Raw genomic sequence first — 25994 nt, 5'->3', positions numbered from 1 at the left:
TTGCATCATAGCTGATAGGGAATGAAGTAGCCTTTCCTGTCGTCCATACAAACACGTCACATTAATTGATTATACTTTGCTACTGTTTGATCCCTAAGAGATGTGCTCATTTCAGGAAGGTGGCCCAATTGGTCTCATCCAAAACGGAGATATAATCACAATCGACGTGGTGAAACGAAGAATGGATGTTCATTTGACCGAGGAGCAGTTAGCTGAGAGAAGGAAAATTTGGACTCCACCACCTCTGAAAGCAACCCGAGGAATTCTCCACAAGGTATTGTAGATTCAGGATTGTTTAAACTTTTAGAGTTGGAAGTTGTGATATTGGTTCGGTCAGCCCCTGTTTCCTTAATATTTTAGATTTACCCCTTACCGATTGTCTTTGCTTGCAGTACATCAAGAATGTGCAATCTGCTTCGCGAGGATGTGTAACAGATGAGTAAAGAACTCGTTTACCCTTTGCGTCTACAATTCAACCTAGCAAGTTACCTTCCAAGATATGTCTTGCATCCTCAGATTTTGTAGTGAGATTGTGCACATTTTGGATCTTGTTTTAGCTCTGTCAATTTGATTCTTGAAAAATAAATCTTCCGGAATATTTGCTTATGGGTCTCAAAATGTTCAAGTTTGAAATAATGTGAGATAGAATTCAGTTTTGTGCTGGTGGATCATCTGTAAGATCCAGCAAGCACTCTATGCATTGATAGATGGAACTAAATTCCTTGTGCTAAGTTATGTACTAGTTTCATGAAACCAAATTCCTTGTGCTAAAGTTCTAGTAACATGACTAAATGTCTCTTTGGAATGTTTTTTGCTCCACAATTATTGGTTTTTAATTGTCCACAACACTCTTACACCAAAAACACTCGCTTCAAGCCTTCCTTTCTTGCTCAAAGTTCTCAATTGCCAACTTTATTTCTCACCATTGTGCTTTATAATCATTCCCTACGGTAAAATTAGAGTAAAATCTCTCTGTACTTTATATAAATAAATTCATTTAGAGAGATGCCTAATTTGTAGTTTGAATTGAGATGCATGTCTCTAGATCTCTTCAATCTTTAAAGTGCACTCATGCTTGTATAGTATTTGGTATGAACTTTATTATAAGTCACGCTAAATCTTTATGTTAGCATTGTTTTTCTTCTTTTCCCATTGCATATTTTATTACTTTGATATTGCTATACTTCCAGCAAAAAGTGAGAATCTGCCAATCCTAATCGTCTCTACACGGTTGGTCCTACGACCATCTGTAAGGAGGTAAATCGGAAAGTTACAGTTGACCACGATACAGTGAGGGTAGTGTTTCGACTTCGCTGAGATTCGATTATCTGTCCACTTCAGCTAAATTGTGTTGTAATCAATTCAATCATGCTCTCAAAGGACTTGATATTGCTACACAAACTAATGATATCGATCGTTTGATTTTACAAAGATAACTAAATTAGGGATTCTTTGCACCTCCATAAGTTGATATTTAAAATTGCATAATGGTTAAAATTACATAGAACGTTTCCATTACGATATAAATTTTTAATAAAGTTTAGATATTTAAACCCCTCTCAATTGAGCATCATGCATAAAGTAAATCATATTAAAAATAACTCATAGTTTAATTTATAAATCAATTTATATATTTTATTTATCACATTTATATGTGTGGAAAGAATGGATTCATTTAAGCCATCATTATATATTTTTTTGTTAATTCAGATATCTAATGTTTTGAATGGATTATTATTATTTTTCAACTATTAAGCTGATTAATAAATTAAGTTTGTTAATTTAAATAAAATCAAGATACAAGAGATCCAATTTAATTATTTAAGAATAGAAAGTACTTTTTTAAAAATTGATTTTCATTAAATAATACTATAATTTATTTGCAAATCAACTTGTAATTAGGCTTAAGGAGGAAAATTAAAAATTAAAGGTGAGATAACCTTGGATGGAAAATATCTTTGCAAGGTAAATAAATAAACAAAACAAAATGTAATTCAAAATGAAACTTCTCTAAAAAATGTTATTTTACGGATTTCAACACTTAATTTCCATTAATTTAGCTTGAAAATTTGTTTTCAGATTCCCTTAATTTAGCTTTATTTCCCTTAATTTACAAAGGATATACGCAAGGAGATTTGAGGTTGCCTTAGCGTGCAATGCAGTGATAAATAATTAAATGAAAATTTAATAACACACTCAACCGCTCCTCAAAAATAAAACATAAAAAATTCCACCCTTTTTATTGAAAACAGTATAATCATAAAAAAAAAAAAGAAAGAAAGGATTTCATCATCAGTGCATACATTATAATAATTATAAATTATTTATAAATAAATTTAATATTGATAAAAATTTTATACTCTTTCAATATATATAAAATCAATTAAATTAATAAATTTAAATAATTTATTAAATTAAATGAATAAAATTGAACGTATGTGTTCAATCTATTAATTTTTACGAATAAATATTATGAATTATTCGTGAATAATATTCATCGAATCAAAATTATTATCAATCATCAGTAAATCAATAAACATAATAAATAAATAAAACTTTCAAAATAAATAAATAACTTTGTACTATTATCAAATTTAATAATCAATCAAATTAGATTAAAATTATTAAAAAAATTAAACAATTAAATAAATTTAAATTAAAAGTTTGATAACATCTAAACGAATTAAGCTCAAGTCAAGCTTGAACCAACCTCAAGCTCATAAAAGAAATAAGTCAGGTTCAAATAACTATTTTAATAGCTTAGTTCATTTTAAATTTGACTTGCGCAGCTGCTATAAAGATTCGGATAGGCTGGTGTAAAGAGGGATAATTTGGGTAATAAAAAGTTTGGATGATTAATGAAAAAAGAGGGACTATTCTAATAAAAAAAGTGGTCATTTTTTATTTTTGTCTATAATATAATTATTAAAATAAAATAATTAAAAATAAAATAAAAATAGTGTTTAAACTTGGGTCCGCTTCTCGCGGGACGACAAAGGCGAGAGTTTTCCTGCAAGCAATGGCTTCTCCAACATACGCCTCCACAGCTCAGATCCTTCTCTCCCTATAAATTCCCCTTTCGCATTGCCTTCCTCCTCAGCAAAGATGGCTCCTTTCTTCCTCTTCTTGGCCCTTTTTGTCGCATCGGGCTTCCCTTCCTTCGCCCTCGCCGATGCGGCTTTGGCGATGCCTCAAGAGCTCGATTTGCCCTCGCACGCCAGCTTCCCGGGGCCGCAGGCCGAGAGGCTTATCCGCGCGTTCAACCTCCTCCCGAAAGAGAGTTCCGCCCTCGGAGGTCGTCGTCCTGGCGGCAGCGAGGTCGCCCCCGGGAGACTGGTGGAGAAGCGGTTCAGCCTGCCGGGATTGTCTTCTGAGGATCCGTCCGTGGACGAGCTCGGCCACCACGCTGGCTACTACGCTCTCCCGCATTCTCACGCCGCAAGGTGAGGTTTTTTTTTTTCTCTTTCCTCTTTGCCCTCAGGGTTTTTGCTGTTCGTTTCCGATCCAGTTTGATTTTTGATGCAAAGTTGGGATGGTTTAAAGTGTTGTGTAATGCATTAGTAAATCCGTGATTTTTTTAAAGAGTTTTCTAAGATTTGGGGCATTGCTTTTCATTTTGCTCCGGTTCTTCCTGATCTCCGATACGATAATGTCCTAATGATTCTTTTGATCGATCTTCTGTAGAATGTTCTACCTGTTCTTTGAATCGAGGCATCACAAGGACGATCCGGTTGTTATGTGGTAGTTGGAGGGAGGGCCTGGTTGCAGCAGTGAATTGGCCATTTTCGAGAATGGTCCATTTAGTGTAGCCAAAAACATGTCACTTGTATGGAATGACTGGGTGGGATAAGGTATGGTTTCCTTTTCACCTTGTAATTACTTGGTTAAGCATTTCTATGTGTTCTTTGTGGGTTGTCACATAAATTCCATTCTTTATTTTCTATTATGCTTTAGAGGCAATCATATTCAACTGGTTTATGTCTTGCGAAAATTTCTCGAGCCAGCACCTTTAATCCCCAATACTCTATGCCTAAAAGTAAAGTTGCAACAAGAAATATATAAGCTGCAATATCCCAAAACTCATTTCACATCTCCAGTTGAACACCTTATAACATTACAAAGATGGATGGTTTCTTTCTGTTTGTTATTTTATTTGTTTTGATGATCAATTTTACAGGTATCCAACCTTTTATATGTCGATCAACCAACTGGAACTGGTTTCAGCTATACCACAGACAAACGTGACATTCGACATGATGAGGCTGGAGTCAGCAATGACCTATATGATTTTCTTCAGGTACTCAAGTTGTACTCGAAAACATTTGTAGAGATTTCATGCATTTTCATCATAGACAAATACAAGAGTTAAACTGTTTTGTGGCATATGATTCTCAGTCCTTTTTCTCATCCAAAAACTTTGAAGTAGAGGAATTCAGGAGAATTCTTTAATACTTTTATTTCAAACATACATTTTGAAGGAAAAGCGAAAACATAGCATTCAAGTATTATATATGGTCGACATTCCAGATTTTCCTTGTCAAATAGGACAATAATATGACTTGGAACCAGAAATTTGTGATCCTTTATCTAGAATCATCAACCTAGTAGTTACTGACATTCCGTGCAGTTTGATTGTTCTTTCAATTAATACTAGTCTTTATTAAAATAAATGATCAATCCTATTGAATCAATAGAAGTGATTGGACACTGAAAGAAACTATCAATTACAACTACAAGACACATGATTTTATGATTTATTGTAATTTATTTCCACTTCGATATCATAATCTGTCATCTCTATGATCTCTATCTTGTCTGGAAGTTAATATCGATTATCACTTAATGATCTCAGGTTTTCTTTCTGGAAGTTAATATTAGTTATGTCACTTTATGATCTCAGGTTTTCTTTAAGGAGCACCCTGAATATGTGAACAATGACTTTTATATAACTGGAGAATCATATGCTGGACACTATATCCCTGCTCTTGCAAGCCGAATTCACCGTGGAAACAAAGCCAGTGAAGGCATTCACATTAACTTGAAGGTGGTTCACTTTTAAGTTTAGGTCTTGTCTTTCAGGAAAAATAGTTTAGGTCTTGTTCATTGCACACCTATCTTCTTTCACAAACTTCTGACTGAACAAACAATATGGCAGGGCTTTGCTATTGGCAATGGGCTTACTGACCCTGAAATACAATACAAAGCATACACAGATTATGCATTAGATAATGGTTTGATACATAAATCGGACTATGATCGGATCAACAAGATCTATCCTGCATGCCAACTAGCAATTAAACTTTGTGGTAACTATTCCTATCCTGCATTTTAAGATTTTGAAATATTTATTCAGTTACCTCTAGAAGCAATATTTCACTTTTGGATTGAACATTCACAATATTGTTTTTTTTTAAAACAAAAATTGAACTCAACTTGCGTTGCATCTCATTTATCCCCATCGTATCAAATCACAAGCTATTTTCAAAGTGCATACCATTTGTAAATTGATGTTACTATTAGCCTAACTCGAGAAGTATTTTCATTATGTACTGTCATTTGTATTTATAACCCAGCAATTAGCACTACAAATCCTCAAGTTTCCATGTTTGTATGCTTTTCGAATGTGAAGGTATTGATGGTGATCTATCTAATCTATCAGGTACATCTGGGACAACTTCCTGCTTAGCTTCATATGTAGTTTGCAATTCTATATTCAACTCAATCATGAAGCTTATCGGCCAAATTAATGTGAGTAAATTGCAACGAATTGACTAAATTTTAATGCTGAAAGCAAGTGTGCTAACTTCACTTCACAAAATTTATGTAGTATTACGACATTAGGAAGCAATGTGAAGGAAGTCTATGTTATGATTTCTCTAACATGGAGAAGTTCCTTAACGAGAAGTCCGTTAGAGATGCCCTTGGAGTTGGAGACATAGAATTTGTCTCATGTAGTACTACTGTGTATCAAGCCATGATGACAGACTGGATGAGGAACTTGGAAGTAGGTATTCCTGCTCTTCTGGAGGATGGCATTAAGCTGCTTGTGTACGCCGGTGAATATGATTTAATCTGCAATTGGCTCGGTAAGGCTCTGCTACAAAAGTTTGTCTTTAGTTGTGCAAGTACAATGAATTGCAGCTTAGACCCAAATTGTTGTCTATTCCAAAAAAATAAAAAAATGAAAAAGAACTATGAATAGTTGGTTAAATATCAGTGTATGTAAGAGCTGAAAAGATATTTAAAACCTCCCGAAACCAAATTTTGCTGGTAAAGAATCATCGATGAGTTTTTTGGTATTATTCAAAGTATTTATGTGAGAGCAAGAGAAATCTGCATGATTCCTTCAAAACTTCACCTTTAAATGAGTGTTGCTCTTCATTATTTAACTTCTTTACATGTTCATTTGAGTAGGAAATTCAAGATGGGTTCATAACATGGAATGGTCTGGCCGTCAGAGTTTGCATCTTCACCTGAGGTGCCATTCTTGTTGGATGGTGCTGAATCTGGCATTTTGAAAACCCATGGACCTCTGAGTTTCCTCAAGGTATGTTCCATGCTTGTTCTGATTGATCTCTTTACCCACATTCTCGAACCGGTTTCACTGGATGGACTTTGTTCATTCTTGGCACACTTCATGCCGTCGCTTAACTTGTCATGCTTGCCACAGGTTCATGATGCAGGGCATATGGTTCCAATGGACCAGCCAAAGGCTGCATTGGAGATGTTGAGGAGGTGGACTCATGGGCAACTTGTTGATTCTCCTGATTCAAGTCTGCATGGAGCAATGTAATGATCCTACACATGCTTTGGTAGATCATGATAACTGGTGATTGTACATATGCCAAATGCTAAAAAGTTTTATTGTTCATCTTTTCTTTAAAACAGTAAAATTATGTTGTATGAACTTAAACATTGATTGGCATTTTCCACATTTGGTGTTTGAGACAAAATAAAATCCAACTAGATTAGAGCAGCTGGTACAACCTTAAGAAGTTGTTCACAAAGTCTTTTTTTTTTTTACGTCCATTTTCGTTGAAGAGATTGATTGTTCGTTTGGTTTATGAGAATAGCTATTTGTATTCTTTATAATTTCCTATGGGATAAGATTTGATTGTTATTGTATAACCTCCTATGAGATAACTCTTGCTCTATTTCTAATATATTCATGTTCAAATAATATATTTAATTAGTTTAATCGAATTGATTGAGCTAGATAGGTTGATCGGGAATGAGTTGGACGAGTTAGATGATAATGTTTGATAGAATATTTATATAAATTATAAAAAAAAAGAGTCGAATAAGATATTCATGATAATTTTTTATCATGAGTTAATTTATGATAATTTTTCTAAACGGATAGAGATCATGAATCAAGAGTTTATGAGTATGATAAAATTCAAAAGAATGAAAGTAACTTATTGGATCAAATTTATTCATATTCCATCTTTGAATCATTAAAGTAAAGATACTCTAATAAAAATTACATTAAGATGATAATGCTTTGATAAAATTAATACCAAAGTGATGATGCTTAAACAGTATCAAAGTAATTTTTAAAATTTTCTTTTTAAATTTTATTCTTTTTTTTCTTGTAATTGACTATTAAAAAAGATTTAAAAATAAAAATATTTTTTGCTTTTATTAACGCTTCTTTAATTTTAATTTTTATTAATTTTCTTTTTGTATTTTAAAAAAAATATTAAAGTTCCAAAATTAAAAAAATAAATAAATTTAAATGATCATTATTTTAATGACTATTTAAAAAAAAAAGATCATCAGTAACTTTTGTATGAAATTTTTAAAAGTCATATATGTATTTTAGAAATTAAATGTGAGTATGTTTGTGATAAAAATCAAAGTACGATGTACCTTTTAAAAAATTTAAAAAATTAAGTATGCTTATAGGAAGTATACGAAAATTGATTTTCATTTTATCCACGAACATCTAATAATTTATAACTTTTAATTTCTTACATTTCTACCCTACTTTATCCAAACAATACTTTATCCGAAGATAATATATAATATATAATAATCTTTAATTGATTTCAATCCATCCAGATTTATTATAGCTACTATGAATCAATACCGAAAAAACAAATTTAAAGCACTTTCAATAAGTTCTTATGATTTAAATGAATTCTTTCAAATGGAGAATACAATCAAAGAATGTTGGACATTTGGATTGACCGCCATATGCGCTTTCCGATTTACCCTAATAATCGATAGAAAACTTCCATGGGATCAGACCGATCACCCCCAGATATTGAGTCTATGAGACTGACTGGGATTTATCATTTTTACGATCTAAATGAAATCATTTTGGGTACTAAAGCCCTCCTAAAGCCTCAAGAAGAATATTTCAGTGTCTGGTAGTTGAAAGCACCCCCTAAAGACTTTTAGAAAAAAAATCATTCAACATTTTTTAATCCCCCATTTAAACTCAAATAACCATATTTATTATTATTGAAATATTAACTAAAAACCCTAAGGGCGTACAAATTGGCAATGCGAAGCTGCTCCATGAAAATCCTGAGTTCCAAGTCGAGACGAGATGTTTGGTTAACTAACAAATACGCCTGTTTTAGACCCAAACACAAAAAGCCAAGCATGGAGATGTATCTCCCTACTTCATCAGTAAACCCTACGAGCTTAGCATAGAATTACCAAAAACGAAACCGAGTTCTTCACGTCAAATGGCTCTCCGCCAATCCTTTCGATGAATGATTGTCTGGTCTCCTCTTACAGCTCAAAGCTCATCATGTGAGTCATCATCATCTGCATCGTCAGCACCACCCCCCGGTGCACCACCAGATCTTTGATACACTGCAGAAATGATGGGGTTGCAAACAGCTTCCACCTCCTTGAGCTTTTCATCATAGTCCTCTTTCTCTGCGCTCTGATTGTCATCGAGCCACTCGAGTGCATCCTTGACGGCCGTCTCTATCTTCTCTTTCTCTTCGCTCTCAAGTTTGTCAGCAAGCTTGTCTTTGTCGTTGATAGTGTTCTTCATGTTGTAAACATAGGTCTCCAACTGGTTCCGAGCATCAATCTTTTCTTTCACCTTCTTGTCCTCCTCAGCAAACTCCTCCGCCTCCCGGACCATTCGGTCAATCTCTTCCTGGCTGAGGCGACCCTTCTCATTGGTGATGGTGATCTTCTCAGACTTGCCAGTGCCCTTATCTTCTGCCTTCACATTTAGAATACCATTTGCATCAACCTCGAAGGTGACTTCAATTTGAGGAGTGCCTCTGTTGTTGCATGGTAGATTATGTTAGCGGCAAGAAATTTGAAAGGCGGGAACGAAATAAGAACAGCAGTACGAAGAAAAACCTTGGTGCTGGTGGAATTCCGGATAAATCAAACTTCCCAAGCAGTCTGCAGTCTTTTGTGAGACTCCTCTCACCTTCGAAAACCTACAATGCATTCCCAATCCAGAATTACTAAGTTGTCACAAAAAAATGGCAGACTGAAGGTAGAAAGAGAAGTGAAGGGAATAGTCAAGGTTGAGAAGAAATCAGTGGTACCTGGATGGAGACTGTAGTCTGTTGATCTTGGTAAGTAGTGAAAACTTGAGATTTCTTGGTTGGGATGACAGTGTTCCTTGGAATCAACTTAGTCATCACTCCGCCAACAGTTTCAATACCAAGGGTAAGAGGAGCAACATCCAGAAGAAGAATGTCTGAACACAAAAGATCGACACTACTAAGAATTTGAATATGTAAGCAGGCACATGAAAAATAGTCTACATCGTCAATGACTGTACCTTTAGTTTCTTCGCCTCCTTCACCGCTAAGAATGCTTCCTTGTACAGCTGCACCATATGCAACAGCCTCATCTGGGTTAACTCCCTTGTTCGGCTCTTTGCCATCAAAGTAATCCTTCAGGAGTTGTTGCACCTTTGGAATCCTAGTGCTACCACCGACAAGAACAATCTCATCAATCTGATGCTTCTCCAACCCTGCATCTTCCATGGCTTTCTTCACGGGTCCCATTGTCTTTCTGAATAAATCATTATTCAATTCCTCAAAACGGGCACGAGTTAGAGGCTCTGAGAAATCCAAGCCATCATAAAGTGATTCAATCTCAACGCGAACTTGGTGCTGGTTACTCAAAGCTCTCTTGGCACGTTCGCTCTCTCTCCTTAACTTCCCAAGAGCACGATTGTCCTTGCTGATGTCCTTTCCATGCTTCTTCTTAATCAATTTAATAAAATACTCCATTATTCGCTGATCAAAGTCCTCTCCTGTGAAGTAAAACAATGAGTTCAAATAATGCACAATGTCAAGCTAAGCGACCATCTCCTAACTAGAGAACCACTAAAAGAACTAGCTCATCATTTATTGGCAACAACTACTAGACTAGCGACCTCAAATTTGTAGCAAAAGAATTATCACACCTGAATATAACAAACTAGTGAAGACAAAAAAGGGTCATGATACTTTCTAAGTTGAAAAAGCTTTTGATTCTTAAAAATGAATTTGCAATCCTATCAAAAATAATTGCATGTAATTCACAGGTTAACCACATACTGAATGCAAGATGTTTAGTGGTTACTATATGTCATTATTTCTGTTATAAAATGTTGTGTTAGCTAAGCCAAATAGACTAAGCAGTGAAAATTCGTTAGTACGTTCATATTGTTACCAGTAAATTGGCTATTTGCACTCTCAAAGCCAATATTGGAGATTGATCTCCTAGATAAGAACTAGAAGTCTCGGCCAAACACGTTACCTCCCAGATGAGTATCACCATTTGTTGCCAGAACTTCAAAAACTCCATTATCAATTGTCAAGATGCTAACATCAAATGTGCCACCGCCAAGGTCAAAAACAAGAATATTTTTCTCACCACCCTTCTTGTCCAGACCATATGCTATGGCAGCAGCTGTTGGTTCATTGATTATTCTGGCCACATTCAAGCCAGCGATTATGCCGGCATCTTTGGTTGCCTGTCTTTGAGCATCATTGAAATAAGCTGATACATGAAAATGATGAAAAATGAGAATTATCTCATGGGATAAATTTAAAGTGAAGGAATAATCTAAAACATTCTATACCAGGAACAGTAACCACAGCATCCTTAATTTTCTTTCCAAGGAAAGCTTCTGCTGTCTCCTTCATCTTAGTCAAAATCATGGCACTTATTTCCTCAGGACTGAAAACTTTAACTTCTCCATCCTGGATCTTGACTTGGATATAAGGCTTGCCGTCTTTGTTAACAATTTTGTATGGGACAAGTTTCATGTCCCTCTGAACTTCTTTATCCTCAAATCTGTATATAGGAAATGTTTAAGTACCAAATGAAATATATCCAAACAACTGAGCAAGCTGTCAAAGAGTAAACTCACTTTCTTCCAATAAGTCTCTTGACGTCAAAGATAGTTCTTTCTGGGTTTACTGCTGCCAGATTCTTTGCAGCCTCACCAATCAATCTCTCAGTATCAGTGAAAGCGACCCAAGATGGTGTAATGCGGTTTCCTTGGTCATTGGCTATGATCTCCACATGTCCATTCTTGTAGACACCAACACAAGAGTAGGTGGTCCCAAGATCAATCCCAATAACAGTTCCCAACTTGGTGGCTTCTTCTTTAGCAACCGAGAATGCAAACAAAGACCCTGAAAAAAACAGTTAAAGTAATTAGCCACGGCCATAGACAAACATTCTTGCAAATTCAAGAAACTGATTCAATTATCTCGATGACAAAAAAAACAAACACTAGACTGGCAACTCAAGAAAAGGACTCACCACATTCAAAATAATAAAAAAATAAAGAAATTTTATTTTCTTTAAAAATCAACGATATTATGCAACATTTAGATCAATTGGTCACTTGCTATTATTATTCTTGTGCAATTAGGTGTAACTATGATATTTTAAAATGAGAAAAATATTTTTGACAAGACATGGGCATCTCCAACAATGATAAATAAGCTTATAACTGAGCTGAGCCAAGCTCATCATTGTTCAAGCTATTTATTAGAGAAAAACCAAAGTGAGCAAAGCTGGATCAAGCTCAAAGTTACATATTCAAGCTTGTTTATTTAAAAGCTTATCAAGACACGCTATAGACATATCCAGCAATGATAAGTAGGCTTGTAACTAAGTCAAACCAAGCTCAACATTGTTCAAGCTATTCAATAGAGAAAACCCACAGCAAGCTAAGTTCAATCAAGCTCAAATGTTATTTATTAAAAAAAAAGCTTATCAAACTCTACTAGTGCTTGAGTTTTTACCAAGCTCTGTTAGATAACTTAAAATGACAGAATTTGTAAAAGAACATAAAGCAAATACAAACACTATCTACTACAAATGTAAACACTAGAATCTTTTATACATGTATGAAAGAGTTAAATAAAAAATGAAAATAGAAAATAGTTTTAAAAAACTTGTAAATAAGTTTGTTCGTTAATTGTTCATGAGCTTTATCCAGAAATATTAATACAGGAGGTCACATGTTTATTTTGTCAAAATTAAAAAAATTATATTTTTCATAAAGTCAACAACTCTTTCTGATACAAAGATTGAGCTTGTTCACAAACATAATTTGTCAAATTCAATCTAATGTAAACAAAAATGCATTGGATAGAGAAGGAGGCTTAACCGAAATGCATATTACTTTTAACAATATGGTTGTGCATACATCTCTTCTTAGAGGTGTAAATGAGCCGAACCTAATTTAACTATGTTCAATATTATTTATTTACTTATTGACCTTGTCCAAGCTTATTTATTAAAAAAATCTTATAAAACTCTAGCTGAGTTTTTTATTGAGCTAAACTAACAATGTTGTTGATAAATTATATATTTATCTAATACATGAAACTTATATTATTTTCTTATTCTTAAGATATTATGAATTAACTTTAAATTTTTATTAATTACCATATTTTATGTATTTAAGTAAAAATTAAATATATATATATATATATATACAATTAAATTTTATACAAATTAATGAATAAGTTTATTCATAAATTGTTCATGAACTTTATTTATGAACGTTAAAGAGCAAGCTTACTAGTGTTCAAGATTGTTTATTTTATATATTCTTTTACTATTGAACAAATATAAACAAGCTTTATCATTCATTTCCAACCCTATCTCTTCTCACCTCCTATGTAGCTTCATGGGATCTAAAATGGTAGATACAAATCCGTTAATAAGAGTACATCTATAATTCTTGAATCAAATCAACATTAATTATTTCCTATTTCAACTAATTGTTTGTAAGAATGGGCAAAAAACATTCACCAAGACAGAAGAGCAAAACATTTTCACGTAGAGCATTCAAGCATGGAATAGTATCTTCTTTTGTTTTTAAGAAAAATAATCTGCATACAGATGTCGGTTTGCAAATTAATAAGCATTAACGAGTCTGTCATGACAATTAGAATACAATTCCATGCATTATGGGTTATTCAAAACGGCCATGTATCATATCTGGAAAAGCCAGAATCTCTATCCATAGCCAACAACCATTATTCCAACAAAACTCATCTCCAAGACCAAACATAGGATCATATTTTTGCACGATTCTAAATAAAACTAAAAAACAAAACACAATGCAAACATTCACTCCCCTCGCACCAGATCCTAGCACGACATCGTATATCTAACGGATCTGGATTTAAGACAAGCCCAAATGGAACCCAGATCAGATCCCCACATCCTTTCACCAGGACCAAAGATCAGAAACAAAAAATCAGAGAAACAAAGGCAGATCATAGCAGAACATACCACGAGATCAGATCAGAAACACATACCAGCGAGCAAGAGACCCAACAGGATCAGGGACCGGCGATTCCGCAGCGATGAAGCCATAGCCACTCCCCCTGGAGCTTCCTCTTCGCTCAAAACGCGGAACTGGATCTCTATCCCTCCCGCTCCCTCACAAGTGCTTTTTGATTCGGAATGAACCGAAGCGTGGTTTATAACGTGTTTGAAGTCGGAGGGTGAGATCCACTGGAGTCATCTCTCCTGCATAGAGGGCAAAGAAAACACGTCGATTTTGCTTACGTGGACCAATCATGCGTAGCGTTTTGCTCGAGTCGTCCTATTGCATGAAGCCATGTTGTTGGGACGACAATGTCCGTTAGATCCATATCAGACGGCCTATAGGAATGTCGAGTTGCCTAGTTGGCTGGAGACCCTTTAATCGAACTTCGCCCTCATTAATCCCCATGTATATAATTTTAAACTCTTATCTTATTTATACACTAATGATGCGTCTCGCAAATTCTACCAGGGCAGTCATCGGAAAGCTTGCCTACACAGTTTCCTGCGAGACTATAAGAAGACGTGACCTGAAGATCACATAGTCCAGAAACTCGGAGAACAATCTGTAGTCTTAGAAGGACAGTGGATTGAAAATAAAATTCCTTTAGGTACATTATGAAAAAACTCAATATTTATAGATTTAGAAGGATATTGGATCGAGAACAATATCTATAGATTCATAAGGACATTGGATCGAGAATAATATCTTTGGGTACATCCCGAAAAGATTCAGTGTTTGTAAACTTAGAAGCGTGATAAATTGAGAGCAACTCTTTTGAATACATCTCCGAAAAGACTCAGTGTCTATAGACTCAAAAGAGTAGTGGATTGAAAATAAATTTTTTTTATAAATCCCAGAAAAACTTAGTGTCTATGGATTCAAGGATAGTGGATTGGGAATAATCCCTTTGAATAGATTCTTGAAAAAACTCAGTGTCTGTAGATTCAAAAGGGTGATGGATTAGGAGCAATCCCTTTGGGTATATCCACAAAGTGACGAGTGACCATGTACTTCAAACCACATAGGCACTTAACTAACTAATGATGCATGAGCATGCTTGCCCGAGGATATTCTTTCCTCATTATCCAAGTTGTGAGAACAACCCCCTTAGGAATATCTCCGATGGACCCTACCCCTCCGATTGTTTTGCTTTATTATTACCATTAACACACCCTTTCTTACTAATGGTCCAACAGGGGACTCTATCCCGAAGGTAGCAAGAAACCATAAAAGATAGCATTCTTTGACCAAGTCAAGGGCCAACATCGGAATGAAGGACTGCCAAGCCTATTGCTGAAAGAGGAGATGATCCTATTCTTCCGCCATACGTATTAGGTCAACTCCCACTCCCTATCAGCACACGAACCCAATGGGTGTCCAATAAAGTTCATGATGGTTAGTTGACTTCTGCCTCCCACGAGAGCACAAAATATCTAATTCTGTCCCGTATTTGATGTTGTCTCCTATCTGTATTGTACGGAGGTGGTTGGCTTAGGCAAGTCATGTAAAGTATAATCTCCTTGATCTCAAGTGGCAAAAACTCATTAAATGGGGGTGCGTTAAGTAGAAAAAGGTGATTATTCTTCTTCTCGGGGACTTCTTTCTTCCATGACTTAAGTCCTTTTTTGGAGGGAAGATATTATTTGACATAGCCCACCTAAAGAAATTGATATGTAGCATGAAAAATGTCCCGGTCCCAAAGTTCATTAAACCAACATGACACACTGCCATGCAGTGCCCAGCATCCTATTGCCCATGCAGGAAAATTCCTGCTCACAGACATGGGGTCGAGTGGTCATGTTGGTTTCGGATATCCTACTTTTGCATGTACATATCGCCCCACCTAAATACTTTCATAGTGAGAGGACTCTCTTTTTCGGTTCAAGCCCTCCTTTCTGAGGAGGCAACTTTCATTTCCAACTATGTGTTGACTTAATCATCGGAGGGGTGAAGCTCCACAACGTCAACCCTTGCTCATTGATTGTTGACCTTGCACGCACGTGTGTGTGTTTTGTTGCATACCCACCATAAAGGACTTGGAGTCACTCCTATTGCATGGGGGCACTCAAAAGTGATTTACATGCTCAGATCTATACTATATCTCATGGTGCGTATAGGGTGTACAAGGTATCACCTCTATATATATAATTTAGATCTTCTGTGCGATGCATAGTATGTGATTGTACTTTGGTAGGATTTTTTTATTTATTAGTATTATTTATTATTTTAATTTATGATTAAATTATTTAGGATTTTATCTGTAGAGTTTAGGATTGACTTATATATTAAATATAAAAAAATTTAAAATGAAAAAGAATTTTAAATGCTCACATGGTGTGCAAAATCCCAACCGTTGATGAGTGTCATAGCATCGGGTCGCTTCCCGAAGATCTCAGCCGTTGAATTTTTGTATTCTAAGGTATTTGTCCCTGACGACTGGTTTGATCTCCTTCGAGCCTTCTAGAAGTCTCGCGTCCCCTCCGTTGCTTGAAGCTGAGAGAGTTCCACTCCCGTTCGTCGACCGATCAAAGATTCGTTGCCGTCCACCAAAAGTTTTGTGCCAAACCTCCTCCAATCCACGTCCTTCGTTTGATCTCAGCCGATTCCGGCAGCATCGCCTCCAGCTGAGGTACCACTTGCCCTTTCCCACGGTTCCTGGCAGCCCTTGGCGGCCTTCCGATTTCTCGTTAGATCTTGGACAATTGGATTTGTAAACTAATGTCGGCATCTTTCCCCCACTTTTTCTCCTGTTATTGTTCCGAACATGCCTCGTGAACTAAATTCTGGAGTTGACTACTATGAAGATTATGCCGTTCCTGATAATTATCACAGTAGTAACTACATTGAAGGAGACGGTATTCCCGTATCCTTAAAATCTTATTTTTATCACATTACCCTCTCTTTGAAAATCTTTTTAAATCCAGATCACAACCTGACATTTCTCTCTTATTTGCGTTATTACATTCAGTTTCACGATCCAGGATCTATTGTACTACCGTATTCAGTTTTGAGTCTTTTGACTTCTGTTTTTTTTCTTTTTCAAATTTCTAGGATTCCCTCTCCTTTTATCATTTGCAAGTTCCACTATTTTAGCAAAATCTGTAACACAGGATTTTTATTACATTTTTGCAGTCATGGGGTTCTCATTGTGAAAATTTACAAACTTCATCACTTTTCAACATTTAGAGCATCTTTCCTACGAGAGAAGGAGACTTGACGGGAATAAGGTGAACAAAATATTTTCCTAATTGCGTTTTCCCTCCGTTTCATTTGGTGGAAAAAGAGGAAGGGAAGGGAAAAATTGGAAAAATCTTTTTCCAATTTTTCTCTACATTGCTTCCATTTGATTTTAGTGGAAAATTCACCTGTGTAATGAAGCTTACATGCTACCTGAAAAAAAATCATAATAATTTTTTTTTGTAAATCTATTGTTTTACATTATGTCATGTTCAAATAAAGATTTGAAAATTTAAGTTTCCCCGTCTCTTTCGTTCCTTGCAAGGAAACAATTGGGTAGAAAGTAGTTTGGAATCCTTTTCCTATGACTTTCTTCCTACCCTATTTCATTCCTTAGTTATTTCCTTCTGTTGTAGGAAACAAAGCCTTAGTTTGATTATTCAAAGGGATATGACAGTAATAGTGAGGGTAATTGCTAATGTGACAATAACTATCAAGCATCTTGCATTTAGTAATGACACAATGGATTTACTTTGATCAGCTATAGCCAAAGACTTGTGTATGTGTGCAACATATTAATGAAATAGAAGTAACCAATCCACTCTTGAAAAATATTCATGAATAACTTATTCATTAAAAGATATTTAATGATTTATCAGCGAAACAACCACTTTATCGTAGTTCTGCTTTGACCTTATTTCATCATTAATGTTCTTTCTATATGTCACAAATATATAGTTTCTTAGATGTTCTTGGGAAATGTCATTTAATCTACTTGTGTATGTGCATACAGTCAGTTGGAACTCTGTACCAACAGAACAAATTCCGGAGGTAAATTTGTGTTCATTTTAACTAAGGGAGATTTACTTTGCTGTTTATCAAGTTTATATTTTAGGTCTCTCGGGCATTCTATTTGACATTTGGCCCTAGTATTTTTTTGTGTTCTGCCATGATAGAGTCATACTTTATTTCATTATTCTTCTTTGTGGAATTACAATTGCATTTTCCTGCAATTCCTTTCTTGATATAAATAGTTGATTTTTATTCTTTTAGTCTCTATAGGGAGCATGTCAAAACTAGAAATTGCATCAAGTGAAGGTGGTACTTGGTGTTGTTCCATTTGCACATATGAGAATAGTCGACGTTTTATTGCTTGTGAACTATGCGGAACTCTTCGGAATTCCTCTGCGAAGTTTGAAATTGATGATAAAGCAGGTAAGTTTCATCCTTGTTAGTAGTGCAATGATATATGCTTTTGCTATTAAAAAAACTAACAACTTGAAACAAAAACATTATCACCAACCTTACCATGTTTAATGCAGTTAATAGAACAAGCATGAATTCTGAAGTTTCTCTCATGGGCAGATCATTATTTTATCAATCATCTAATAGCATGCACAGGGCATCTGTCATCTGTGCCAGCTTCCTTAACAATAAAGCTGGTGAACCCCGTGAGAAAGGACAATTTTCTACACGCCTCATTGATCTCCAGAACATATTTTTGGCTCCATGTTGCAATCAAACCAAACATATAGGTGTGTTTATGCTATTCAGAGATCACTAGGTAGCTTAAATCTTTGTGGCATATCATGTTTGAAAATCCTGTGAAAAAATTCTCCATTTCTTAGCTGATCCTAACTCTTATGTTAGTTCAAATTTTCAAATTGATTTTGAGTTTTCATATTTTTTGCTTCACTTTGATGCATATATGTGTATATGCCCCCTCCCTAACTCTTTAGATGTATTTGTGCACTTTATTGATAGAAAGGGCATTCTACATGTACTTGCTCTTATATTTGTAGAGATTTGCATAACTGTATATTGCAAATTATATCAGTTGCATTAATTTAATTAGTTCATTATTATCTTTTTTGTTATTCTATTTTTGTTCTTGACATTTGGATTTTACTAATTGTGGTGATTTTTTAACAGAACCTTTCAGGTTTGATACACCATCCCCAGATGATATAGTTTCTTCTGGGAAGAGTACAAGAACTTTCGACAAGGGTATGAATATATGCTCTATGTTTATATGATTAGTCTATGTTGATGTTTTTTTGGTCAGACCAAGGAATATGTACATAATATTGTGTCCTTGTCCATTTGTACAGCATGCCAAGGGTATGAATATATCCTCTATGCAAAAAATGATTAGTCTATGTTGATGCTTTTTTGGTCAGACTAAGGAAGATGTACATAATATTGTGTCCTTGTCCATTTTGTACAGCATGAACTCTTATTATTCATAATCTATGGTAGTATTGTTACTAAAACCTATCCTACTATTATGATTTATAGTACAATGTTACATCATGAACAAATTTGCACAAATCAAATAGCTCTCACTTATATCCTTTTACCACATTAAGAATTTCTATCATTTATTAGCGTTTTGGTCTCATTCTGTTCCTAAGGTCGAGCTTTGTCGTACTGATAATTGTGTCAATGGATGAGTAAGGTCTTTTCTTGAAGTTGTGGTTTGTATGTTGCTTTTCTCATACCCATGGTCCTTTTTCTGGTGAGAAAAACTTATTATTATTGGATTTCCTTTTATTATCATTTCTTTCTCTCATGTAGTGGACTCAATGCTTTCGACATCTCTCAAGAATATACAAACTGCTACTAGGAAAAAGGGAATAGTAGAGTTTTTACCTAACAATCAAGTGCCAGAGAGTTTGGTGGCCTCATCTTTGCCGAACTCTCACAATGATAATGTAAGTGGAAATCCTAGTAGTTCGAGAGGGGGAAGTCCCAGTAGTTCAAGAGAGGAAAAACAAAAGTTAGCTAACAATCTCCGAAGCTTGAAGTTGGAGTACTCTACAACTAGTGGACAGGGAAAAATCAATTCAGTTCCTGACTACAAACCAGAGGATTGGATGCTTTCTGACGAAGGAAGAACCATGAACCAGTTAAACCTTGCAATTGTAAGTTATCACCTTTGTTAGACTAGCTTATTTCATACTAACTAGTTTCTATTCTTTGCTTATTCTTGCCTACTCTTTGTAGATTTAGATGAGCATATCAATTAACCTATCATTGCTTTGCAAGCAATTTGGGGTTTTGTCTTATCTCTCTCAAAGTTTGATTAATTAATTTTCCCCCTAATGCTTTATCAGGTAGGTCATGTTGATTGTGGAAAATCCACATTGAGTGGAAGATTGCTACAGCTTTTGGGGAAAATTTCTAAGAAAGAGATGCATAGATATCAGAGAGAGTCAAAGGAAAAGGTAACTCTATGGATTAAATAATATTTGAATGAAAGCTATTCTTTTGCCTTATTTACCCTGACTTAACAATTGGATTAGAAAAATGGATGCTTGGCAGATTAATTAACAGTTGGCACAAGGTTCAATTTGTTTGTTTTATTTTCTCTTGTCATGCAGTTGCTTGTTCTCTTGGTTTATGTTAGGTCAAATAATGTTACAAAATTCTTTAGGGAAAAGGTTCATCTGCCTATGCATGGGCATTAGATGCAAGTGTTGAGGAGAGGGAAAGGGGCGTAACAATGACAGTTGCTGTTGCATACTTTTCAACAAAAAAATACCGTGTTGTTTGGCTGGATTCGCCAGGTCACAAAGATTTTGTTCCAAACATGATATCTGGTGCAACTCAAGCAGATGCTGCAGTTTTGGTTGTAGATGCAGCTATGGGTGCTTTTGAAGCAGGTATGGGTGGCAAAAATACCGGACAAACTAAGGAGCATGCACAACTTCTTAGGAGCTTTGGTGTTGAACAAATAATAGTAGCAGTCAATAAGATGGATCTTGTGGACTTCTCCAAAGATCGGTTTGACTATGTAAAGCTGCAATTGGGCCATTTCTTATGTACTTGTGGATTCAAGGAATCATGTGTGACATGGATTCCTCTAAGTTCCCTGGACAATCAAAATTTGCTTACAACTGCTTCTGACGTTCGCTTGTCTTCTTGGTATGATTCACATTCTTCTAGTCTGTGCATGTCTAGTTTTTGTGACGTCTATCTACAATTATGACTCTGGTTTCTTATATATCATCATCAGTTGAAATGATATACAAAATTACAAATTTGGTCATTACTCCTGTTTTCTGTAATTTTATGTTTTTTCCTGTTTTGTGGGGTAGTTTTTGACAAATTTGATTCTTTCAATTCAATCCGGTCAATATTGAGTAATTTGCAAGAGGGTTTCATAGATCATTCTCTATTTTAGGCTCTAAGACTAGTCAGGATTCATATCAGTACCTGATCAATACTTTGAACCTTGCTATGAGCAACATTTTATGTCTTCATAACTTTGCTTCGATGTATACATTATCCCTTTTTGTGTCTGAAAATTACATAACAGTATCTCAATTCCCTATTTATTTGGTGTTTCTATGTAGTGATGTTACCTGGAATTCTTTGCTCTGGTGCTTTCTGAAGCAAAAAAGTTGAAAAATAAAACTTGCAATTTTCTTGTTCTTTTAACAGAGCATCATCACGTTGTTCCTAAATAATTCAAATGCCTAAAATTCTACACTCAAATCACTTTTCTGCCTACAGAAATTTTGACCTTCTAATACTGACAATGACGAGCCTTGTGCTCCAAATTATTATGACTGGAATTCTTTTTCTTCCGTTAAAAGAATAGGTGATGCAACTATCCAAGATATTGTTTTCCTGCGTTTCTTTAATCTAAAAGTTGGAATTATTGGAAACTCAACTGTGATAAATCAACATTTTAATTGCACTGAGTTTCATTGGTTGAATAATCTTTCCATAAACTCTGGGAAATTGATTTTACAGGTACCGAGGATATTGTCTTCTGGAAGCCATTGATGGTTTACAACCTCCTCAGCGGGATGTTTCAAAGCCATTTCTTATGCCTATATGTGATGTTATTGTTAAACATTCATCATCACAAGTAGCTGCTTGTGGGAAAATAGAGACTGGAGCTATTCGAATTGGTTCTAAGGTATTTTGTCTCTTTCTTTCTGATGTTATGTCACAAAATTATTGTGCATATGAAATATTCAGAAGTACATGGTGCTTATGTAGTAGTGCTAATTCAAAATTCCCTGGAACTGTTTATTGAATAATCTTATTCACTCTGTTCTCCCACAAGGAATTCTTTGAACACATCATTGTCAACCTACTTCTATAATCTACAAATGCAACACAGCCATTGACTGCATAGGGCCAGCTATATAGCTCACTGAGTGGGTTAATGATGTCCTAGTTGGCATCACGAAAGAAGTTGATGAGCTCACTGAGTGGGTTAATGATGTCATTGTTGGCGGCTAAGGGACCAAGCTCTCTTCTCCCTTCCCCTCGAAGACCAAGCAAACAACTTTGCACCACTCCTCTCCCCTCTTTTCCCTTCCCTCCTTCACTTCCTTCTCTACTCAGATTTTATCATCTCAACTAAACATACACTAAAACTTGTGTTTCTAAATTTTACTTGCCTCACCTTGACCCTACCCACCGCTAATCACATAGCTGGGATCCTCACTCTGACCTGCCTCAAGGCCAAACCTAGTTTTCATCTTTGTTGATGATAAATAAGTTACAAAATAGCAAACACGTTCTCGTGGCTAAATTTATTTTTTCCTAGGAGATTACAAGTTTCAGCACAACCATCTCTTCTCCAAGGACCTTAATATTTCATTGTTGTAGCATTAACTTACCTAACGTAAGTGCATTTAGGTAAATCAAATTCAATTATATTCTGAATATATTCACTCCTTTTGTCTTCACTTTGGCCATTGTCTTGTCATCCCAATGCTGACTGTTTAAATTTCAGGTTATAGTTATGCCTTCAGGAAATCTAGCTACCATAAAAAATATAGAGAGGGATTCTTCTACTAGCAATGTCACAAGAGCTGGTGACAATGTGGCTGTCAGTTTGCATGGTGTTGATGCAGGTCATGTGATCCAAGGTGGAGTTTTATGCCACCCAGATTTCCCTGTTAACATTGCATCTAACTTAGAGCTGAAGGTTCTCATCCTCGACATTGAAACTCCAATTATTGTTGGATCTCAGGTTACATAAAAAAAAGCAACATCTTCTCAGACGTTTACATTGACTGTTATTATTTGTTAGTCTATTTTATAAGGTAAAATTAAATATAGGTTGAGCTCCATGTACTTCACTCGAAGCAAGCTGCAAAGGTGGTAAAACTACTGTCCTTGTTAGATCCAAAAACAGGACATGTCATAAAGAACGCACCACGTTTCCTCATGGCCAGACAAAGAGCTAGTCTAGAGGTAAGCATACTAACTTTTTATTTATCTTCTCAATAAGGTCATTTTAGGTTGGAGTTTGGAATGTGTGTCTTTACTATTTGTGTTTGGTTCAGACTTGTAACTTAGAGCTTGTCATTGCAGGTGGAACTAGATGGAGATTTATGTGTTGAAGAATTCTCAAGTTGTCGGGTTCTTGGACGGGTCTTCTTGAGAGCTTTAGGAAGCACGATTGCTGTAGGCATCATTACTTGCATTCTCAAACAGCACTGAATGTCCAGCAACAAAATCAGTGTGTTGCAACTGATTGGAGAACAGTGACGACATTTTCATTTCCCTTAATCCACTTGGCATGCATATCTTCATGCACCTATGAGGTACAACTCATCTTTCGACCTCATTTCACAGTTTTCATCATCTTTTATGGCATAGTTGCAGAAGATGCAAATTTATGCAGGACCTGCAGTTTAATTACACACACATAGTTGTATCCTTAACCTTTTTTTCTTTCCTTTTTTTACATGCTAATATACAGAACCCATTCAATGGGGATACAAGAATCCATCTTAACATTATGAGATTAGAATGAATAGAGAAATAAATAACCGTGATGGATATGGGATGGGTACCGGTATGCGACTATACTGTGCGACTTTGTCTTTGGCCGAAAATGAACAGGAAATCGCAGAATGACCACCGCTTGCAACGTTAGCGAGCGAGAGTAAAACAGGGCCAAAACAGATAATCGTGAAGAAGACAGTAGTCTGGAAAACCCAATTTTAATTTTGTCTTGTTTTGTAAGCGAACAAAAAGAATTTTGAACAGATTCGTCAAGAAAAATTGAGGCAGACGTTATCGTTTGCTCTGATACCAAATGTAAAACCTAGAAACAATATTAGGTATTTTGCAGCGGAAATAAGATCGAGTTTTACCTCCTGCCATAATTCGTGACTGCAATGATCTGTTCTTCTGGCCCTTTTGCTCCACACAAGATGCGATGGTGTTATTTTTCTTCTCGAGGAACCGTGACTCGTGCGTATTGGAAAAAGAATATATAGAGCTATGGAGTCATGGGGTGGCAGTTGCGTGGTTGTTCTGGCCAATGACGTGAGATTAGAATGAATAGAGAAATAAATAACTGTGATGGATATTTCTGCGCGCCCGCTGACGTGGTTGGGATTTTCTCACTGTCGCGTGGCAAGCGAATCACGCTGTCCAAAAAAAAACTTGTCGCTCCGAAAAAAAACCTTATCCCAATCTCGATCCCATGCTAGCCTCTCTGCTCGTCGCCCCACGCTCGCCTCTTTGTTCGTCGTCCGTCGCCGCTAGCTAACCCTAAAACCCCACGCTCGCCTCTCTGCTGTGTCGCCGTCGCCGAGGTTAGGTTTTCCGCCATCGTCACGTCACCTCTCTGCGGCTTTGCTCTCGCAGTCATCGGTCTCGTCCAACTCCGAGGGGATGCTCTGTACGCATTGCGGGGGAGTCTTTTGGATCCTAACAATGTGCTTCAGAGTTGGAATCCGACACTTGTGAATCCCTGCACTTGGTTCCATATCACTTGCAACCAGGACAATCGCATCTTAGCTTTTGATTTCTCTTAATTTTTGAAGGAATGTCTTTGGATTTTATTAGTCAATCTCAGTGTTATTCTTTCGTTTATTTTTGAAGGATATAACTGGTTGTTTCGTATAAAATTGGAAACTGAAAGGCTTTTGAATAGGGAATTATAATCTCTAGGTATGCTAATTGTATGGAATCTTTGTTTTCTTTATCATTATTTATTCGCATTTCATTTACCAATATTAGTTTATGCCATTTTAGAATTGTCTATTGACACTACCCATTATTTTTTAATTTATTAGATTAAATGAAGCAGTTATGCATTTTGGAGAAAGCATCAAAGAGATCATTAATGAAGAATTTGGTGATGGCATGTAAGTGAATCTGAAGCCTATCTTGTGTTATATTGTTGATACTGTTTCCTTTGTGACTTGAATGACCTTGAATGGCCTCATGTAGATTGTGTACAATTAGCGCATTCCTACTTGAGGGACTATTGACCTTGAATAAATCTCCTAATATTAAATCAGGGCCCAAGGTTAACTATGTGGTTTGCATTGTCTGCCAAGTAATTGGGTTGAATTCAAAAAACTGGTTGTAAAGAAAACTTGTTATCAGGTTTGGTGAGAGGATCAATAATTGTGTACTACTGAGGTCTTGAGCCATTAATTAACTGGTATTATCATTTTCTATTGTTGGATGTATCTCATTTACTGAGGAAGCATAGCTGGTTACATCTTTTTTCTGTGTTTTAATATACCTGAATGCTATTGTCTCTAACTGGTTATCTAACTTCTACGATACCACACAAATTTCAAAGTTAATGCCCTTAAATCTAGTCGTAGTTTATATAGATGCATTCATCACAAGCTCACTGAAAAAATGTAATTTGTAGAGAATAACTTTATTTCAATGTTTGCTATTCATCTATTTATTCTAGCTGATGTTTGCTCTTTCGTAACAGAAGTCTGAGCATATGGTTTACCAGAGTTGAAACTGTAAAATGCTGAAACTTTAGGGTTTGGTAAATAGGGCTAATGGGTATTCGGCCCTCATTAGAAACCCGACCCGTTAAGAGAAGGCTTATAAGATCCGGTTGGGAAGCTACAGTAGCATCCCGATCGCGCTTCTCCTTCTCTGCCTTCTCCCGATCGAAGCCTTGCTCATACTCCCTTCTCCGCCGACTGGAGGAGCTGGCGGAAGCTCCGTGGCCGGAGCTGGGAGCTGAGGAACCACCGGCGACTGGGGGCTGGGGTGTGCTCGCCGTCGAGCAGAG

The 25994-nt window shown here is 35.9% G+C and overlaps 2 protein-coding genes and 1 pseudogene across 6 annotated transcripts; 2 read left to right on the top strand and 1 right to left on the bottom strand.

The window, feature by feature from the left end:
• Positions 1-3105: 3105 nt before the first annotated feature.
• On the top strand, positions 3106-7095 carry LOC141844365 (serine carboxypeptidase-like; annotated as a pseudogene).
• Positions 7096-8420: 1325 nt separating this feature from the next.
• LOC141844361 (luminal-binding protein) lies at positions 8421-13917 on the bottom strand. Its single transcript, XM_074732411.1, has 8 exons — positions 13770-13917; positions 11354-11621; positions 11063-11277; positions 10738-10980; positions 9770-10249; positions 9531-9685; positions 9337-9419; positions 8421-9254 (listed from the first exon to the last, which is right to left on the bottom strand). The coding sequence occupies exons 1-8, from the start codon at positions 13825-13827 to the stop codon at positions 8753-8755; spliced, it is 2004 nt and encodes a 667-aa protein (XP_074588512.1). The 5' UTR covers positions 13828-13917; the 3' UTR covers positions 8421-8752.
• Positions 13918-16274: 2357 nt separating this feature from the next.
• LOC141844359 (uncharacterized) lies at positions 16275-25692 on the top strand. 5 transcript variants are annotated; one of them, XM_074732408.1, is made up of 13 exons: positions 16275-16412; positions 18014-18175; positions 18283-18495; positions 18893-18967; positions 19538-19884; positions 20077-20187; positions 20397-20887; positions 21722-21890; positions 22719-22958; positions 23048-23182; positions 23303-23535; positions 25021-25092; positions 25683-25692. In XM_074732408.1, the coding sequence occupies exons 2-11, from the start codon at positions 18028-18030 to the stop codon at positions 23429-23431; spliced, it is 2058 nt and encodes a 685-aa protein (XP_074588509.1). In that variant the 5' UTR covers positions 16275-16412; positions 18014-18027; the 3' UTR covers positions 23432-23535; positions 25021-25092; positions 25683-25692. The 5 variants fall into 5 exon arrangements, with proteins under 5 accessions (XP_074588509.1, XP_074588510.1, XP_074588507.1 ...); XM_074732409.1 differs by having other exon boundaries at positions 16283-16412; positions 18023-18175; XM_074732406.1 differs by having other exon boundaries at positions 16283-16638; positions 18023-18175.
• Positions 25693-25994: the final 302 nt, after the last annotated feature.

Source organism: Curcuma longa, chromosome 13, assembly GCF_044706935.1.
Source record: "Curcuma longa cultivar G26 ecotype Majalengka, Jawa Barat chromosome 13, ITB_CL_G26_1.1, whole genome shotgun sequence".
In the NCBI taxonomy this organism is placed as follows: domain Eukaryota; kingdom Viridiplantae; phylum Streptophyta; class Magnoliopsida; order Zingiberales; family Zingiberaceae; genus Curcuma; species Curcuma longa.
The sequence above is the reverse complement of the archived record's forward strand: the minus strand, read 5'-3'. Positions and strand labels throughout refer to the sequence as shown.

Coding starts and splice junctions, on each gene's coding strand:
- LOC141844361 (XM_074732411.1), bottom strand. CDS start 13,827: ATGGCTTCATCGCTGCGGAATCGCCGGTCCCTGATCCTGTTGGGTCTC. Junction 10,981..11,062: donor TGCTGTGGTTACTGTTCCTG/GTATAGAATGTT, acceptor TTCATGTATCAG/CTTATTTCAATGATGCTCAA. Junction 9,420..9,530: donor AGACTACAGTCTCCATCCAG/GTACCACTGATT, acceptor AATGCATTGTAG/GTTTTCGAAGGTGAGAGGAG.
- LOC141844359 (XM_074732406.1), top strand. CDS start 16,548: ATGCCTCGTGAACTAAATTCTGGAGTTGACTACTATGAAGATTATGCC. Junction 20,888..21,721: donor GACGTTCGCTTGTCTTCTTG/GTATGATTCACA, acceptor TTGATTTTACAG/GTACCGAGGATATTGTCTTC. Junction 23,183..23,302: donor GACAAAGAGCTAGTCTAGAG/GTAAGCATACTA, acceptor TTGTCATTGCAG/GTGGAACTAGATGGAGATTT.